This window comes from Acomys minous, assembly GCF_964271855.1.
Source record: "Acomys minous genome assembly, chromosome: 12".
Lineage (NCBI taxonomy): Eukaryota > Metazoa > Chordata > Mammalia > Rodentia > Muridae > Acomys > Acomys minous.
In genome coordinates this window covers 92,778,144-92,797,952 of record NC_140493.1, presented here as the reverse complement: position 1 = coordinate 92,797,952, position 19,809 = coordinate 92,778,144, and the positions used below count along the sequence as shown (strand labels likewise).

At 48.1% G+C, this 19,809-nt stretch overlaps 1 protein-coding gene across 1 annotated transcript in view; it reads right to left on the bottom strand.

Moving 5' to 3' along the window:
• The window catches only part of ODAD4 (outer dynein arm docking complex subunit 4), a 29,832-nt gene extending 15,450 nt beyond the window's left edge, over positions 1-14,382 (bottom strand). The window contains exons 1-7 of the mRNA XM_084748808.1: positions 11,518-14,382; positions 7,166-7,297; positions 6,772-6,922; positions 6,069-6,130; positions 5,256-5,421; positions 3,110-3,334; positions 2,740-2,947 (exon numbers count right to left, since the gene is read on the bottom strand). Of these exons, the coding sequence (XP_084604934.1) occupies positions 2,740-2,947; positions 3,110-3,334; positions 5,256-5,421; positions 6,069-6,130; positions 6,772-6,922; positions 7,166-7,297; positions 11,518-11,631 (1,058 nt within the window). The 5' untranslated portion in view covers positions 11,632-14,382. The remainder of the gene's footprint in view (positions 1-2,739; positions 2,948-3,109; positions 3,335-5,255; positions 5,422-6,068; positions 6,131-6,771; positions 6,923-7,165; positions 7,298-11,517) is intronic.
• Between the last annotated feature and the right edge of the window lie 5,427 nt (positions 14,383-19,809).

Below are 19,809 nucleotides of genomic sequence, written 5' to 3'. Positions count from 1 at the left end.
TCGTTCATTTGTTTAAAAACACAGAAATGGATTCTTGTTATGAAAAATCCTCTGTATGTGTCTAAGTACCCGGGCATGTCATGAACTAAAAGGGGCTAGAAGAACACAGTCCAGTGAGGTCACAGGGGGTGAGAGACTCCCGCAGAGTTTTGAATGCGACCCATTTGGCTTTTGTAAAGCCAAAGTCCCTTATAGGTCTCATCTGTCCATGGCCCTGGTCCCTAGACTATCATACTGTGCAGGTCACCAGGGAAGGAGAGTTCACAAAGGGGGTGTGGCTTTGGAAGTCTGTGGGGACAGCAAAAGAGAGAGGCCAAAACAAGGAGAGCAAGCGGCTGTGGCTAAAGGTTGAAGCAGTGACTGAAAATAGGGTGGCACAGTTTGAACACGAAGTGTCTCCCCAAAGGGCTCGTGTGTTAAAGCTTGGTCCCCACTAGGTGGCAGTATAGAGAAGAGATGCGATCAGGAGAGTGCCAACAACCCACTGATGGTTCTTCCTCAACTGTTGAGAGAGGTGGGGTCTGACTAGAGGAAGTAAGCCAATGGGAACATTCGTTTGAGGGTCTTGTCCCTGGCCCTTTCTCTCTGCTCACTGGTTGCACACCATTAAGGAGGAGCAGCTTTTCATGTCTCTCCACATTGATGTTTCCTAGGAGCAATGGAGACAGTCTTCACGGGATGGAAACCTCTAAGGCCATGAGGAAAATGAGCCCTTACTCCCTTGTCACAGTGAAGGAAAACTGAATAACACACAGGGTGGCAGGAGACTGAGAGGAGTTCAGAACTTGCCTTTAATCCCAGCGCTCCAGAGGCAGAGGCTGGTGGACTGATGTGAGTTCAAGTCCAGCCTGGTCTACAGAGTGAGTCCAAGGCTACACAGAGAAGCCCTGTCTTGAAGGAAAAAAAAAAAAGAGTTCAGAACTGGGAATGAGTGGACTCTGTAGCCAAGAAGGACTCTCAAAATGATCTAGAACCAGGATGCTCAGGGCTAGAGGGATGGCTCAGTGGGTGAAGGCACTTGCTGCCAAATCTCATGGCCTGAGTTTGATTCTGGGGCCCACGTGGTGGGAGAAGAGAACTGATTCCCACAACTGGTCCTCTGATGCTCTGATGCGCATGCGCACACACATACAATGAGTAAACGTATAAATAAATATGGAACAACTTTAAAGAATCAGGATGCCCAGAAGGTGACAGCCGCTGTTAGGCAGTATGAAGCTGAGAACAGCTCGTTTCAGGGAGACTTGCTATCGGTGTTAGGTGAAGGTAGGTACAGTCCTGGTCCCTGGTCCTCTTGTGTGTATGTTTGAGTTTATGGTATGTCTGTAGTGTATATGTTTCTGTGTATGTGCTGTGTGTCTGTGTGTGTGTGTGTATACAGTATGTCTGTGTGTGTGGTGTGGTGTGTGTGTGTGTCTGTGAGTGTGTGAGATATGCCTGTGTGTGTGTGGTGTGTGTCTGTGAGTGTGTGAGATATGTCTGTGTGTCTGTGTGTGTGGTGTGTCCTTGAGTGTATAGTATGTCTCTGTGCATGCTGTTTGTGTGATTGTGTGCGTGTATGGTACGTCTCTGTGTCTGTGTGTGAACTGGGACTGCCTGAGCCCAGGGCCTTGAATATGCTAGGCAGTTATTTTACAACTGAGCCCTATTGTCTCAAGTTCTTGGCCCGTATCTTTCCATTTATCCTCCCCTCCATAGGGGTAGGGACAGCCATGCCCACGCTACTGGGTGGAAACACCAAGGCTGGGCACTGAAGTGACTGCCCTAAAATCCCACAGGCCAGTTGGATCTACTGGAGCTCGGATCTTGTCCTCTGGGTCACTACATGGTTCATGAAGCCCTATTTAACTTTGTCTAGCTTCCTCTTGGCCCCCTCTCACTCCAGCCTGAAGCTTCCTCCAGCCTCAGGCCTTCCCACTGGGTCAGTATGCTGTACCAACACCCCTGCCCAGGCACCCCTCCTGTGCTTTTTGCTTTTTAACATGATTACAATTGTGATTTAATGGCTATGCCACTTTTTGCCAGATAGCCAAACCTATATCTGGTCATTGCTATGTTCCTCATGCTAGAAATATCTAGTATGCATGGGGCCTAATACAAGAATTAAAATTATGGGCTAGAGAGATGGCTCATCAGTTAAGAGCACTGTCTGGAGTTGGGCGTGGTGGCACATGCCTTTAATCCCAGCAGTTGGGAGGTAAAGGTAGGTGTATCGATGTGAGTTTGAGGCCAGCCTGGTCTACAGGACAGCCAAGGCTACCCAGAGAAACCCTGTCTTGAAAAACCAAGCAAACAAACAAACAAAAACCCAAAACAAACAAACAACAACAACAACAAAAAGGCACTATCTCCTCTTCTAAAGTTCCTGAGCTCAATTCCCAGCAACCACATAGTGGCTCATAACCATCTATAATGAGATCTGGTGCCCTCTTCTGGTGTGCAGGCATACATGTAGGGAGAACACTGTGTATGTAATAAATAAATAAATCTTTTTTTAAAAAATCCCCAAGAACAGAACCACTAAGAGCTTTTTGGAATTTTGAGCCATTATGTTCCTGTGACCAAAAAAACTAACAGCCTACGTTTGCCTTCTACCCTCAGTCCTGAGTATTCAACCCCTACTTCCAATGGACTCTACCTCAGGCCTGCGCTGCAGAACAGAAAAGGAAACGATGCTACGAGCAGCCCTGGTCAAGGCTTTTGGAGGCCTAAGGACCCAGGCCACCCTAGGGCACTCACTATTGCTTGGCGATCTCCAGGTCCTTTCTGTGGCTCTGCAGGGCAGCCACCATCTGCCCCAGCTCAATCTGGGCATTGCCTATGCAGCTGTACAGGTTCCCAACCAGCTCGTCCTTGTTGGGCACCTCGTCTTTGTTCCATTCCAGAACCTTCTTGAGTACTTTCTCAGCTTTTTGGAGGCTCCCTTCAGCACTGCCGCTGGTCAACACTGGGAAGAGGAGGAGGTGAGAGGGAAGTGAGGGTTGGCTTCCTCCCTGTTGACCGGCCGACTCCTCTCCTCCAGCATAATTTCCACCCACAAGGTCAGCAGGGGCTGGGGCTCAGGCTATCATATTGCTTCCCCCCCCCAACAAGGGAGACTACTACCCACACATGTCAATGTCCTCTAGGCTTTTGAGGATGTAGTGGGCGGTCTGCGAGGGGCTGCGTTTCCGGTCCCTCAGCCACTTCTCTTGCATCAGCTTCCGGTCTCTCTCCCTGGCGTAGATGGGCTTTTGCTGCCTCCAGAAGTTGCTGCGGGTATCAAGGTAGTTGATGCCCGACATGATAAGATCCTCCACCGTTAGGCCGTTCTTGATGGTGCCTTTGATGAGGTCTACCGGGAAGGGGTTTGAGGAGGCATCCGTGAGGTCACACAGGGAGGGGAGTCACCCTTTCTAGGCTTGGAGCCACTGCTGTAGGACCCGGGGAGGACCTCTGCCTGCCGTTGCCTTAACACTGAGGAAAGAGGAAGTACGCGGGGTCACGGAAGAGAGCCAGGAGGTGGTCAAAGGCATGTTCTTGGTACAAGCCTTTTCGTGACAAAATAGGAGGGACAAGAAGGGTCACCTGGACAGCCTCTACTCAGGGGCCCCTTCTTTCAAGCTGTTTCTTCAGAAAAAAAGGCAGGGGGGACCTGGCCCATGTAATCCCAGCACTGGGGAGGCAGAGGCAGGTGGATCGCTGTGAGTTCGAGACCAGCCTGGTCTACAAAGCGAGTCCAGGACAGCCAAGGCTACACAGAGAAACCCTGTCTCGAAAAAACAAAAACAAAACAAAACAACAAAAAAACCAGGCCCATGTTGCCAGTTCTCATCAAGTAGCTAGGTGCCAGGTCAGCCGGTGCATTCTGGGAGCTGTAGGGGGTGTGGCTTCATCCTGACTACTTGTGTGGCCAGAGATTAGAGCCAATGGCAGTGATGCAAGGCCACTGGGGTAATGCTGAGGCCACTCCTGCCCTCCTCTGCAGGTCCTCTGGAGAACAGGAAGCCTTCAGGCCTGGTGTGAAGATGTGCCAACTGTAAGGCTGTGCGCCACCACCTGCAGAGAACCCTGCAGCTGACCTTAGGGAACCAGTTCTGGAGAGCGGGTATTTGCTTCCAGGGTGAGCCCCCCCCCCCAGGCTTATTGGTTCACAGTGGTACCTTACCCCTACCCCATACATTTCAGGGCTCTGTCAGCACCATGTGGTGGAAAGTGCATTGGACTAGATTTTATTGATGATGCCACCGCTAACTTGCTTGGTACCTTGGACATTCAGTGACTTGTCTATGGAATAGACATTGTCTATGGAATGAGGGATGGACCAGAGGATGTCTCAGAACATGTAGTACGAAGGAGCTCAGATCCCAGCACCTGTCCGTCAGCTTCCTTTGCCCACTGTACAGACTACGGAGGTGGTTTACGATCTGCATCCTGAATGTCCTTCCCTCAATGGCCTTATGTGTCTTAAGGCTTGGCTCCTAGCCCACGTAGTGCTGGGGCATGCTTGGAAGGACCTTTAGGAAGTGGAACCTATTAGAAGGAAGTTAGGCTGCCTGGGGCACGCCTTCCAATAGGGGACATGGACTGTCTGCCCTTTTCTCTGTCATTACTTCCTAGCCACCTCTGTTCCACTAGGTGTTCCCACTACAGTGTTATGCCTTACCGCAGGCCTCAAAATAATAGTGACCCGAATACCTGACTGTGAATTGCTGAAACTTTAAGCCAAAAAAAAAAAAAAAAAAAATATATATATATATATATATATATATATATATATATATATATATATATGTTTGTTTTTCTTTTTCTTTTTGGTTTTCGAGACAGGCTTTCCCTGTGTAGCCCTGGCTGTCCTGGACTCACTTTGTAGACCAGGCGGGCCTCGAACTCACAGAGATCCGCCTGCCTCTGCCTCCCGTGTGCTGGGCTTAAAGGCATGTGCCACCACCGCCCAGCTATCTTTCCTTCTTACAAGATGATTATTTCAGATGTTCTGTCACAGTGATGGAAGGTTAACAAAGGAGCCACATACTAAAAAGCTATGACCCTGAAGCCGGGCCTGGTGGCGCACACCTTTAATCCCAGCACTTGGGAGGCAGAGGCAGGCTGATTGCTGGATCGCTGGATCGTGGGACTTTGGTCAGGTGAGGACTCTGTAAGACTCGGGGCCTCGGGTCTGTGTCAGCTGAGGTGCACTGTAGGCTGCGCCTTAAACACCCGCCCACCCAGGATTTCCACTGCCCCGGCCCCGCTGGCGCCGATGGGTCTGAAACCTTCATCCAGAAGGAGCTTCTCCAGGTATTCCTTGTCCACGTACAACTCCCCGAGCAGCTGCCGGACCGTCTTCTCACTCTTGAGCGAGCCCTTTCGCTTGCTTTCGTGCTTGGTGTTGTATAAGAGTTGCTTCACAGGCAGAGGCTTCTGCTGGGCTTTCTTACTCTGGAAAATGGGGCGACATCCAGTGGAGCCTCAATACGGAGTGTGCATGAGTATGCAGTGTGGACCGAGAGTCTGAGACGCCATGGTCCTGTGCCTCAGAAACTCTCTGTGGGCCGAGAACCATGAGGTTCACTTGGTTAGGCACAGCGGGATTCACAAGATCCCTCTGCAGCCCCGGGGGGCAGAATCTCACAAAGCCCATGATGGGCAGAAGCGAAATGTTCCCAGGCAGTAGGGTGGTTTTGTTGTTGGTTTGGGGGTTTTCGAGACAAGATTTCTCAGTGTAGCATTTGGCTGTCTTGAAATTCACTTTGTAGACCAAACTGGCCTCGAACTCACAGTGAGCCTCCTGCCTCTGCTGGGATTACAGGCCTGCACCACCACGCCCCGCCTCTGGCAGTAGGGTTGTGAAGGCACATGTGGCCTAGGAACCAGACACTGGGGCAGGAGAGATGGCTCAGCGGTTAAGAGCACTGGTTGCTTGCTCTTGCAGAGGTTCAATTCCCCCAGCAACCACGTGGTGCCTCACAACCATCTATAATGAGATCTGGCGCCCTCCTCTGGTCTGCAGTTGTACACGCAGGTAAAACAGTCACGCTTTTTTTTTTTTTAAGGAAAAACATAAATAAACCAACCAGACACCTTACCTCAGCCTGCTTGCTTAAGAAGGAGAGGTCTCCTTTGTTCTCCAGCTTAATTGAAGAAGGACCTGCAGGACAGAGGCCGGAACTCAAGCTGGGCCAAGCCTCTCAGGCATGACCGATAGCATACTTTTATGTGGAAACGGCTGCCTTTGGCAAGGAGATGGTGGCGGGGGCTGTGGCAAAGCTGGCCTTGAGCCACCTTAATACATGAACAATGCGGGGCGTTTGGTAAAACACTGTCCTAGATGCGAGACAGCCCCCACTAGCCCAAGGCCACAGGAGCCAGATTTCCAAATACAGGGAGATCCGGGATGCAGGGAGACTCGGCTGCATGACCATTTCCACACTCTGCTAGTCCCAGGGACAAGCTCTCACTCACCTCCCTCCTCTGTCTGCCATGGAGCTGATGGATAACACCGACCCTTGGTAACTTTTATGGTGAGGGAGGAACCAGCCTCAGAGAGGCTGGACTCAGGATCCAACTCTTGTCTGTGTATGACTAGAGTCAGGCTTTAGAGAGGACACTTCAAAACAGCCCACCTAGCACGGCTAGAAGATGTCATTCCGTGGACAGACTTTAGCCTGTGACACCAGGGACAGCTAAGTCCAAGTGTGAGGCTATCCCCGGCGGTAGCTGCTTACACTCTGACCTCAGACCTTCCCACCTCCTCCTGGATAAGGGAGGCGCCTCCTCATGCTCACTCACTTCCCACCGAGTTGTTGATAGCCTCCTGGGCTTTCTGAATTCCAACTTTGAATTCCCGGTCGGGTCTCAGTTTGTAGCCTCGATGATAGAACACCAAGGCAAACTCAAAGTCGCCCATGGTGTACAGGGTCTCAGCCTTCTGCAAGATCCCCTGGAATGAAAGACAGCCAAATCCAGACGGAGAAACGGGAGGACGTTAGGGGACTTGGGTGGTAGAATGGAAGGGTGTTAGGTTGGAGGGCAAGGCCAGAATACAGGGAGGGAGGCAGGCAGGCAGGCAGGCAGTGAAGAGGAAAGGACATCAGACACCAGGTGATCCAGCTGGTTCTCCAACCGCCCGCCCGGCGAACCGGAATGGCAAAAGCAAGGCTGAGTCCTCCCGCCCAGCAGTCACCTTGCAGAAAGTTGGGTCACTCTGGAGTGAGGCCTCAGCATCATTCAAGGATTTCTCCAAGTCTCCCATCTTCAGAAAGCACTTGGAGCGGGCAACCAGGCAGTTCTTATCTCCGTTCTGAAGGTGAAGAGCCTGCCAAAGGACACGGTCTCATGGGCAGAGACCAGGAAGGGCAAGGCAGCAGCCTGTCCCGATAATAGGGCAGCCCGCACCTCCTGCTGCTGTGTCCTGGGGACCCTCCAGGTAGGTACACAGACACTTGCTACCCAGTCTCTGCTGGGTGAACATGACCCCTCTATCTGCATGTAGCAGATCTTGGGGAGAAAGCTGAATCTTGGCGACTAAGGAAGCCACTGGTTGAGGCAGTGGGAACTGGCTATCTGTGGATATGTGACCTTCTGCTAAATCCTTCTAGCTTATTCCAGAAATACAACTTTAAGATGGTTTATGTATACCAAGCTCAACAAACCTCGGTTGGCTGCATACCATTCACAATGTAAATGCCAAGGCTAAAGCAGACAAAATAGATTTTAGGACCATTCTAAAACTCAGGTTATCTATCCACTACCCTTTGTGTGCAAGGATTAGAACCCAGGACTTCATGAATGTGGGGGCAAGTTCGTGAGATATACCCCTAGCCCAAGTGTTCTCTCTCTCTCTCTCTCTCTCTCTCTCTCTCTCTCTCTCTCTCTCTCTCTCTCTCTCTCTCTCCTTCCCTCCTTTGGGTTTATTGTGGTTTTTGTTTGGTTTGGTTTGGTTCTGAGAAATGATTTTAAACTGTAGCCTTGACTGGCTTGGAGCTTGCTAGACCAGCTAGACCAGGCTGGTGTCACGCGCTCTGCCGTCCTCCTTCTACCCTGTGGGTGCTGGGATTGCAGGCATGTGCCCCCATACCCAGCCATGTGCCCCATACCCAGCCATGTGCCCCCATACCCAGCCATGTGCCCCCATGCCCAGCTCTTCTCTTATTTCCTCAGTCTTTTTAGTAGCTGAGATGATGGATGAATGCCATCACACGTGGCTTGAGCCTTCTTCTTCTTCTTCTTCTTCTTCTTCTTCTTCTTCTTCTTCTTCTTCTTCTTCTTCTTCTTCTTCTTCTTCTTCTTCTTCTTTAATGTAGTAAACCAAGAATTATCACTATTTTGGGGGACTATGATGGAAATGTAAGGAAGACAGAAGTCATCTCGGAACCCTCATGTAAGGACTGACACTTCCCTCACTCCCTGTGTCCTGCCGTCTTTTGTTTTGTTACTGTTGTCGTTTTGTATTTTCTTTTTTAGGAAAATTAATTTGTGTGCGTGTTTGCCCATGTGGGCGTGTGCATGTAACAGTGTGCGTGTAGAGGTCAGACTTGTAAGACTTGGCTCTCTCCTACCATGTGGGTATGAGGATCAAACTCAGCTCACCAGGCTTGGCCCAAAGCACCTTTATGTCCCCTCAGCCATCTTTGCCAGCACTGTTTGGTTATTTCTTTTTTTTTTTTTTTGGGTTTTTTGGTTTTTGGTTTTTGGTTTTTGTTTTTGTTTTTTACAACAAGGTTTCTCTGTGTAGCCTTGGCTGGCCTGGAGTAACTTTGTAGACCAGGCTGGCCTCGAACTTACAGCGATCCGCCTGCCTCTGCCTCCCGAGTGCTGGGATTAAAGGTGTGCGCCACCACGCCCAGCTTTGTTTTGTTATTTCTTGAGACAGGGTCTCATGTAGTCCAGGATGACCTCCAACTCAATATGCAGCTGAATCTGCCCCTTTAATCCTGCTGCCTTAGCCTCCCTCAAGGGCTAGGACTAGAAGCATATGTCCTCGCACCCAACTAAGTCATTACAGCTGTGGGGAGTGTCTGTCCTGGTCCTGCAGTAGCCAGGACAGAAGAGAACCTTGCCGTGAGGGAAGGTAGCTATGTGTGTGAAGCCCTCCAGTTCTAGAAAAGGCAGCTACCCAACAGGGATCCCCTAGGTTTCAGACCTGTCTGCCCCCTCCAAGACCTTCCTTCTTTTCTAGAAAGAGGAAGCATCTGCTGTCTTTCCTAGAATGGGATGGCTTCTCTCCCATGGCTACCTGCCCTTAGGGCAGTCTTCACTTTCTGTCTCAGCTGCTCCGGGACCAGATGGCTCCCCAGGAGAGAAGGGGATGGGCAGGGTTGGACAGGGCTCCGGAACTCCATCTGCCTGTCTGCTCTTCAAGAGCGTGACTCAGGAAAAGAGGTGGAAGAGTGGCGAACACAGAGAAGCTCGACTTTATAGAAGTCTCGGGGTCTGTTAGTAGGGCTGACACTCCACTTAAGGGTTTGCTTTGATATGGTTTTGCCATTTTTGCTCAGGCTTGTCTTGAACTCACTATGTGGCTATTGGTATTTTAAGTACCACCACACCCTGCTGCTATGCCATGCCATTTGAAAGACGTTGAGCTGGGCCTAGGTGGCGCACACCTTCAATCCTAGCACCCAGGAGGCAGAGGCAGGAGGATCTCTGAGTTCAAAGCCAGCCGGGTCTACAGAGAAAGTTCCAGGACAGGTAGGGGTACACAGAGAAACTCTGTCTTAGAAAAACAAACAAAAGAAAGAGCCGGGCAGTGGTGGTAGCGCATGCCTTTAATCCCAGTACTTGGGAGGCAGAGGCAGGTGGATCTCTGTGAGTTTGAGGCCACCCTGGTCTACAGAGCAAGTCCAGGACAGACAGGACTACAAGAGAAACCCCTGTCTCAAAAAACAACAACAACAACAACAACAAAGCTGGGCATGGTGGCACACATCTGTAATCCCAGCACTCAAGAGGCAGAGGCAGGCGTATCATTGTGAGTTTGAGGCCAGCCTGGTCTACAAAGAAAAGAAGGAGGAGGAAGAGGAAGAGGAGGAGGAGAAGAAAAAGAAGGCGGCGGCGGCTATTGGCTGGTCATGTCACTCAGTAAAAGAGTGAGTGCAGTGAGTGACATTGGACATGTTCCTAACTTCTGTATCAACTTCCTTATCCTTATCTATAACATGAAGTGGCAATAGTCCCCTCCCCGACAGACCTGCATTGTGCTCTGCACTGTGTCTAGTATCCTAAAACAACTCCCAACCCCTTGAGGGTGCATTGGTGCATTCTTAAATTTTTCTTTTTCTTTTTTTAAAGATTTATTTATTTATTTTATACATATTGAGTGCTCTGTCTGCATATGTGCCTGCAGGGCAGAATAGGGCATCAGATTCCAGTATAGATGGCTGTGAGCCACCATGTGGTTGCTGGGAATTGAACTCAGGACCTCTGGAAGAGCAGGCAGTGCTCTTATCCGCTGAGCCACTTCTCCAGCCCCAAATTTATTTTTCATTAGTTTTGTTGTTACAGGGTTTCTCTGTTGTAGCCTTGGCTGTCCTGGACTCGCTTTGTAGACCAGGCTGGCCTGGAACTCTCAGAGATCTGATGTCCTCTCTTACCCTCCAAGGGCAATGTTTGCATGTGCTGCACGCATATACATACACACAGGCTAAACACTCATGCACAAATACTTTTTTAAAAAGTGGTGATGAGGCGGGGGAGCTGTAGGGATCGTTCGTTGGTAAAGAGCAGCACTCACTACTCCTACAGAGGACTCGGGTCTGGACCCCAATACTCACTTGGTGGCACATAACTGCCTGCAACTCAAGTTCCAGAAGAGCTAATGCCCTCTTCTGGCTTCCACAGGAACCAGGCATGCATGGTATACAAACATACAGACATACAAACATACAGACAGACACTCACACAAACACAAGTGCACACACACATCTTAAAAAAAAAAAAAAAAAGGTACCCGGGCATGGTGGCACATGCCTTTAATTCCAGCACTCGGGAGGCAGAGGCAGATGGATCTCTGTGAGTTCGAGGCCAACCTGGTCTACAAAGTGGGTCCAGGACAGCCGGGGCTGTTACACAGAGAAACCTTGTCTCTGAAAAACAAAAACAAACAACAACAACGCCCCCCCCCAAAAAAAAAAAAAAAAAAGAAAAAAAATGCTCATGGGGCCATGGGGCCAAGAGGTGGGGTTTCCAGCACTCCAGAGGGCAACTGCAAGATAGGGAGTACGTAAGGAGCTCAACTTCCTTCCAAAAAGGAACTTGGGAATGGTGGCACACACCCAACAACCATTACTCTCGGGGAGGTAGAGGCCGAAGATTGTTCCAAGTTTGAGACCACCCTGGTCTACAGAACAAGACCCTATCTCAAAAGAGGAGGGGAGGGAGGACGAAGGAAGAAGAGAAAAAAGAAGGAGAGGGAAAAGAAGGAGGGAGAGGACGTGAGAGAAGAAGGGGAGAGGGAAAAGGGACAAGGAACAAACGGGGGGGGGGGGCGGGGAGGAAGGTGGCAATGCGGTGTGATAGATTCAGAGCGCAACTCACGTTGCTAAAGCTTTGGGCGGCCTTAGTGTACTCCCCGCACAGATACAGCCTCTCGCCCTCTGCCATGTAAGAGGGAAAGGTGCTTCGCAGGATTTCAGCTTCCCCGTCAGACATGGTCACTCGACTTTCTGAGCTTCTGAAGCGGATTCAGAAAGGGAAAGAGGTTAGAGAACCTCCTCCTGGTTTGTAGTAGCCCGGTCTCTTAGCAACCCAGAGACACAGTCCGACTTCCGGTCTCTCCCCTCCCCTCACCCACACCGGATTAGGATCCCGGGTGATCCTGCCGGATGTACTCAGGCGCCTGTGTCGCCACGCTGCGCAAACCGGTCAGACAAGTGATGAGCGCGTGGCCGGCGGCTGCAGGGCGGTGGCGCTCCTGAGTGACCGCTGCTGCACGCTGGTTGTTTCTCTCCCCGGTTGCCACGTGGAAAGCCTCTGGGACAAGGCGGCCAAGAAAATGAGAATTGGAGGCAAAATTCCAAGTAGGGATAAAGCTTATACGCTCCAGGTCCCATCAGAAAGGAGGGAGAATTTTAGACTTGGAGTCAGGGTGCTTGGGCAGTCTTCACTCTTGTCACTTCCTAGGCGCGTGATTCTGGACTAAGCACATTAGGAAACTGAAAAGTACTTGCTCTACCTGCCAAAAGAACTTGAAAATAATAGAGCCCTCAGGGACGTGAGGAGTTGCATGAGACTACAATGGAAAGCGGGAGAAGTTTAGCTTTCCATTTCACACATTTATTGAACACTTGCTAATAGCAAGTCTAAACTAAGGTCTAACCTGATATCCTTCCCTGGCGATTCAGCACCACCAAAACAAACACGCAAACAAACAAACAAGGTGGGTGGGGTCTTCTCTAAGAGTAGGCAGTTCTCGAGGAGCAAAGCAAACCATTTTTAGAATTTAGAAAAATATGTTCTTGTTTTGGCTGTTCTGCAGGTGACTGTGAGCTGCCAGACATGGGTGCTGAGCCACTATAAGAGCACACAGGCTTTATCGCTGAGCCATCTCTCCAGCCTCTCAAAAGATAGCCCTCTTCTAAATCAAACCGCCATAGATGGGTTAGGTACCCTTTACCATTTCCCCGAATGGTAATCTTGAAAAGCTTTAGAAATCTTCATCAAGACAAGGGATGCCGGGCAGTGGGGGCAGTGGTGGCGCACGCCTTTAATCCCAGCATTTGGGAGGCAGAGGCCAGAGGATCGCTGTGAGTTTGAGGTCAGCCTGGTCTACAAAGCGACTCCAGGACAGCCAAGCTACAAGACAAACCCTGTCTCAAAAAACAAAAAACAAAAAAAAAAAAAAAAAAGAAAAAGAAAATGAGGTTTGTCATACAATGGGCTATTATTCAGCATGAAAAAAAATGCTTTGACAAATGTTTAATATAGGTGAATCTTCGGACAGGAGAGATAGCTCAGCACCTAAGAGCACTGACTGGTCTTCCAGAGGACCAGGGTTCAATCCCCAGCACCCATATGGCAACTCACAACTGTCTCTAACTCCTGTTCTAGGGGACCTGACAACCTCACAGGCACTCATACAGTCAAACATATATAAACAAAATAAAATTTAAAAAATTATATAGGCTAATCTTCAAAAAAAAAAAAAAAAGATTGCATGAGCTGTGTCTGGTAGACTCTACTGCAAAACCAGAAGTTGGGAGGTTGAGGCGGAAGAACTGATAGTTTGAGTCTAACCTGGGCTATATTGGAAGATCGCTTAGTTTCTTGTTGAGTATAAAAATTCTAGAAAATGCAAAATAATCTATATTTTCTGGATGCAAATTAGTGGTTGCCTGGGAAGACAGGGGTGACAGATAGGAAAGGGAGCGGTGAGTTACAGAGAAGTATTTAGAAAATGTTTGGAGATGAAAACTGTGTATACAGCTTGGTGGTACTCATGGGTTCCTGGGTGTTCACACATGGTAAAACTCATTGAGTTACAAACTTGACATCTGTGCACTGCGGTTTGGGTTTTACTTTCTTGTCAGTTTTTTCCCTTTATTTTTCTTTTAGGTGCATTTGGTGTTTTGCCTGCATGTATATCTGTGTGTGAGGGTGTCAGATCTTGGAGTTACTGACAGTTATGAGCTGCCATGTGGTTGCTGGGAATTGAACCCAGGTCCTCTGGAAGCGCAGGCAGTGCTCTTAACCTCTGAGTCACAGAGATGGAACCTAGAGCCGTGTGTGTGCTATGAAGCATTCCACCGTTAAAGCGTCTGTTCCTAGTCCTTTTTTTTTTACTTTTTATTTTGTCTTATTGATTGCTTGGTGAATAGTGAAGTTATCATATGTACAAGTCTGCTCTTGAATTCCTTGTGTACTTGAGGAAGGCCTTGGACTTCTCATGCTGGTTCCCACCTTTGGAATGCTGGGATTGCAGGTATGTACTGCCACACCAGGTTTATGTGCTTGCAGAGAACAAACCCAGCGTTTTGGCTATGTTAGGCAAGCAGGCTATCAACTGGGATACATGTACAGCCTTTTACTTTATATTTTGGGGACAGGGTGCGAAATTTCCCTAAGCTAGTCTTGTAACTCTCTGCTCCAGGTAAGTTTTGAGCTGGCAAATCCACTGCCTTCATCTCCTGAGTAGCTGGGATCACTGTATCACCAGGCCCAGCTCCCGTGTGCAGTTTGCCATACATTAAATACATCCCAACGAAGCTATTTCATTTTATGTGGATGGGTATTTTGCTTGCAAGTGTATGCCATTTGCATGCCTGGTGCCCACAGGGGCCAGAAGAGGGTATCAGAAGTCCCGGAACTGGACTTACAGACAGTTGTAGCTGCCATGTGGGTGCTGGGAATCGAACCTGCAACCTCTGCAAGAATAGCCAGTGCTCTTAACCTCTGAGCCATTTCTCCAACCCAGAGTTAGCAATCTATTACACTGGTTGTTGTTGAAATTTTTCCTTTTTTTTTTTTTTTTTTTAATGATGAGGACAGCTTTATTCGAGTTTCAAAGAAAAACCCCAGGCTAGGAAACTGTACATGTGAGCAGCTGCCAGGAGGAGGGAGACAGAGAGGAAAAAAGCCATGCATGCCCTTTGAGTTCACCCAGGGTGGAGGTCAGCCACACAATATAAACAGCCACATGTCAGAGAAAGGAGTTTTAGAGAAAGAGTGAAATGGTCTGAAAGTATCAGAAAAATCACATTTAGGCTCTAGACAGAAAGTTAAAAGAAAAAGGTAGAAGCTGGCTGCGGTGGCACAGGCTTTTAATCACAGCACTGGGCAGGCAGAGGCAGGAGGATCTCTGTGAGTTTGAGGCCAGCCTGGTCTACATAGAGAGCTCCAGGACACCCATGACTACACAGAGAAACCCTGTCTCAAACAAGAACAACAACAACAAAAAAAAAAAAAAAAAAAAAAAAAAGAGAGAGAGAGAGAGAGAGAAAGAAAGAAAGAAAGAAAAAGACAGAAGAGAAGAAGAAAGGAAAAATTTTGTCTTTCTGACTTAGAAAGGCAGTCAGAACAGACCCTGCCAACCTTGTGGTGGCTCTCAGGCACTGCCATTTGTTTGGCTTTGGAAACAAGGCTTGTCTAGGGAGCCAAAGGTTATCTTTGAATATACAATCCTTCTGCCTCCGTTTCCTGAGTTCTGGGATCATAGTCATGTACCACCACGCCCGGCTCTGTTGCTGGTTCTTAATTTGGTTTTCCTAAGGAACAGAGATGTTGAGCACCCTCACATATGCCAATTAGCATCCTCTGTATACCATCCCTGTGCAAGTAAATATTCTCATCTTTCTGTCATTTCTTATTTGGGTTGTCACTTTCTGTATTGTAGATTAATTGCCTGCACATTGGCAGTACTCAATAAATGTGTCTCTTTTTCTTTTTGGTGGGTGGTGGTGCATTGAGACAGGATCTTTCACTAGTAGTCTAGACCCACCTGGAACTCAAGGCAATCCTTCTGCCTCAGTCTCCTGAGTGCTGGGATTATGGGGATGAAACAGGCATTGTTTTCTAGGGTCCACTGTTCCAACTGTTTTGGTTTTTTTTTTTTTTTAAGATTTATTTATTTATTATTATGTATATAATGGTCTGCTTGCATGTACATCTTCAGGCCAGAGGAGGGCATCAGATCACATTATAGATGGTTGTGAGCCACCTGTGGTTGCTGGGAATTGAACTCATGACCTCTGGAGGAGCAGTCAGTGCTCTCAGCCACTGAGCTATCTCTCCAGCCCCTGTTCCACCTGTTTTTGGGAGTCAGCCATGTTGGTGCACACAGCTGCAGGTCATTTGTTTTGCTTGTTATAACCCATCCATCCATGCCTTGCTGAAGAATAGCTGGTCTCTTTCCAGTGTGTGGTCATATCAAATTGTGCTGTAGGGACAACTTCACACGTGTTTCCTGGCACACAGCTCTACGAGATTCTCAAGAATGCATACCTGGGAGTGGACCTGCAGCTGCCTCTCCTCCCTCCTGTTTGTTTGTTTGTTTGTTTGTTTTGTTTTTTGGTTTTTTGGGTTTTGGGTTTTTTTTTGTTTTTGTTTTTGTTTTTTTCAAGACAGGGTCTCTCTGTGTTAGCCTGGGCTGTCCTGGACTCACTTTGTAGACCAGGCTGGCCTCGAACTCACAGCGATCCACCCGCCTCTGCCTCCCGAGTGATGCTCCCTCCTGTTTTTATATTTTCCCTTCAATTACCACCTCTACCCACCCTCCCCCAAGATTTCTAGCCAGGGACGACTTGGGGATTACGGGCGTGCTTTATGACACCTGGTGGTTTACTAGGCAACCATTCTTCTTTTTTTTTTTTTTTAAATCTATGTAGCCTTGGACTGATCATCTTCATGCCTCTACCTCCCAGGTTCTGAAATCAGAGGTGAGTGCTACCACGTTTATCTTTTCTTAATTTTAATTTCTTAATATATGTTTCTGTGTGTGCTCATATGTTTATGTACATCATGCGTATGCAGGTGCCCAAGATGCACTGGATTCCCTGGAACTGGACCTGGGTCCTCTGAAAAAGCAGTAAGCCATCTTACCCGCTGAGCCCTCTTCCCAGCCCCTTTGTTCTTTCTTAACCGCGTATACAGTCCAGGCAGGACTGGAACTCTATGCAGACCAGGCTGGCCTTAAATTTGAGATCCTCCTGCCTCTGGCTCTTGAGTGATGTGAGTACCAAGGGCCCATGTGGCCCTTATACCCTATTTACCTTATTTATACGCGCCTTCCAGGTGTGCATGCAGCGAGTGACTAACGTGTGCACTGGGGATACGGAACAAGCAAGACACACCGTGAAATGAGGACACCCAACAGGGTCTTCCATGCCTTCTTCGCCTACAGCAGGTTGCAGGGACAAGAACAGGAACTTAGTCATGAGATCATTGAACAGGAACTTAGTCATGAGATCACTGAAAAGGCAGTGTGCTGGTTTGAGTAAGAATGGCCCCTATTTAAAGATTTATTTGTTTATTTGTTTATTTATTTATTGTATATGAGTGCTTTATCTGCAGGAGAGGGCATTGGATCACATTATAGATGGTTTTGAGGCACCCTGTGGTTGCTGGGAATTGAACTCAGGACCTCTGGAAGAGCAGGTGGCACTCTTAACCACTGAGCCATCTCTCCAGGGCCCCCTGGATCATATATTTTAATTCTTAGTTATCAGGGAACGGCATTACTTGAGAAGGCCTATGAGGTGTGGCTTTGCTGGGTTGGGTGTGGCCTTTTTGGAGGAAGTGTTATCGCTGGGAGGTGGGCTTTTAAGGTTTCAGAAGCCCAAGCCAGGTCCAGTGCTGCCTGTGGATCCAGATAGCAAACTCTCAGCTGCTTCTCTAGCACCACGTCTGCCTGCATGCTGCCATGTTCCCCACCACGATGACAACGGACTAAAACCTCTAAAACTGTTAGCAAGCAAGCTCCAATTAAATGCTTTCTTTTCTAAGGGTTGTCATGGTGTCTCTTCCTAGCGACAGAACACTAAGACAGAAGTTGGTACCAGGGAGCAGGCTGTTGCTGTCACAGGCCTGACCGTTCTCAATGTTGACAGAATGTAGATTTTGGATTAGCAAAGCAACTGAATGCTTTAAGCAGGGCTTAACGGGCCATAACCAGCAGGAGCATGCAAAACAGTGGTGCTGAGAGCAGTGTACATAATAAAAGCCCATTGGAAGCTACCACGTCTGTCTATCTTTTCTTAAGATAGGTTTAGAGGAGAATATTAATAAGAATATTAATATTTTGTTGTTGTTTGGTTTTGTTTTGTTTTCTGAGACGGGGGTTCGTCTGTGTTAGCCTTGGCTGTCCTGGACTCACTTTGTAGACCAGGCTGGCCTCGAACTCACAGAGATCTTCCTGCCTCTGTCTCTCGAGTGCTGGGATTAAAGGCCTGCGTCACCACTGCCTGGCTAAGAAGAATATTAATAAGTGGCCTAGAGATGGGTCTTGTGATATTTTGGTGAAGAATGTAGCTACTTTCTGCCCCTTGTTCCAAAATTTAAAAAAAAAAAAAATCTATCTGAGGTTAAATGAAAGAGTTTTGGATTAATGGTGTTGGCAGAGGAAACCTCAAGACAGCTTAGTATCAACTCTGTCATGTGATTATGCTCACTCTTATGCAGATCTATGATGAAAAGGAGTAAGCTGAGCAAAAAATAAAATAAAAACTGTAGTTTAAGGAAAAAGATGCACCAGGAAGCTAGGTGGTCCACGCCTTTAATCCCAGCACTGGGGAGGGAGGGGCAAGTGGATATCTGTGTTTGAAGCCAGCCTGGTCTACAGAGCAAGTTCCAGGACAGCAAGGCTGCACAGAGAAACTTGTCTCAGAAAACCAATGCTCCTCCCGCCCCCTCCGGAAAAAACAAACAAAGAAACAAACAAACAAACAAACAAAAAACCCAAGGAATACAAAAAAGACATTGTAGACTATCCCTTTGCAGCTAAGGAGAGCTGCTGAGGCCAGGTGTATGGCAGGGGTGCCCTGCATGGAAGGCCCAAAGAGGCTATTGTGTGAAGCTGGGAAGGTGAAGCCTGGATTGCTTTGGAAACCCCAAGATGATAGAGATGATAGAGCCATGGGATAACCCAGCAAGCAGAGCTGCTAACAGGGTGTGGAACCAGTTCCAGAGAGAGAAGTGTGTTATAGTCAACAAAGCTGGATGGAGTCAGAGACCTGGAGAATGCTTGGACATCAGACACAGAGACGCAGAATTTGGAGTTTGCTCCACTGATTTTCAGTCTTGCTTTGGTTCACTATTTCCTCACTAGGCTCCCTTTCTTCCCTTTTGGAATTGGAATGAATATTCTGTGCCACTGTATGTTGGAAGTATGTGATTTGCTTTTTTTTTTGTTTTGATTTTTACAGGGGTTACAGTTAAGATTGCCTTGAGTCTCAGAAGAGACCTTGAACTTTGGACTTTTGTTTTTGTTTTGTTCTTCAAGACAGGGTTTCTCTGTGTAGCCTTGGCTGTTTGGACTTGCTTTATAGACCAGGCTGGCCTCGAACTCACAGCGATGTGCCTGCCTCTGCCTCCCGAGTGCTGGGATTAAAGGCGTGCGCCACCACGCACAGCTGTTGGACTTGTAAACAGTGTTGAGAATCTGATAGACTATGGGGACTTTTGAAGTTAGACTGAATGCACTTTTGCATTATGATGTGGCTATAATCCTGTGGAAGCCAGGGCGTGAAATTTGATGGTTTAATAAGAATGATCCCCTGTAGTGAGAATTTTGTAATTTTGTTCATTCTTTTTAAAAAATTCTTTGTCGGGTCCCAGCCCGCGGGAAAAATCGAATCAGGGTTCACCTGAAAGAGGGAGTGGGGATTGGAAGTAGGATACAGGGGGCTGGAGAGATGGCTCAGCAGTTAAGAGCACTGACTGCTCTTCCAGAGGTCATGAGTTCAATTCCCAGCAACCACATGGTGGCTCACAACCATCTATAATGTGATCTGATGCCCTCTTCTGGCCTGCAGGTGTATATGCAGGCAGAGCTCTTCTGACATGCAGGTGAAACACTGTATACATAATAATAAGTCTTTTAAAAAAGAAAGAAACATCCTTTAAAAAGAAAAAAAAAAAAAAGGAAAGAAAAAGAAAGAAAATAAGGTCCAGCTTGATTAGCACAGATTAAAGAAATCTTCCTTACGTCTCACACAGCTATTTTCCCTCTCCTCCTCCTTCTTCTCCTCCTCCTTCTCCTCTTCCTCCTCCTCCACCTCTTTCTCCTCCTTCTCCTCTCCTCCTCCTCTTCCTCTTCTTCTTCTTTTCAGTTTTCGAGACAGGGTTTCTCTGTGTAGCCTTGGCTGTCCCGGACTCACTTTGTAGACCAGGCTGGCC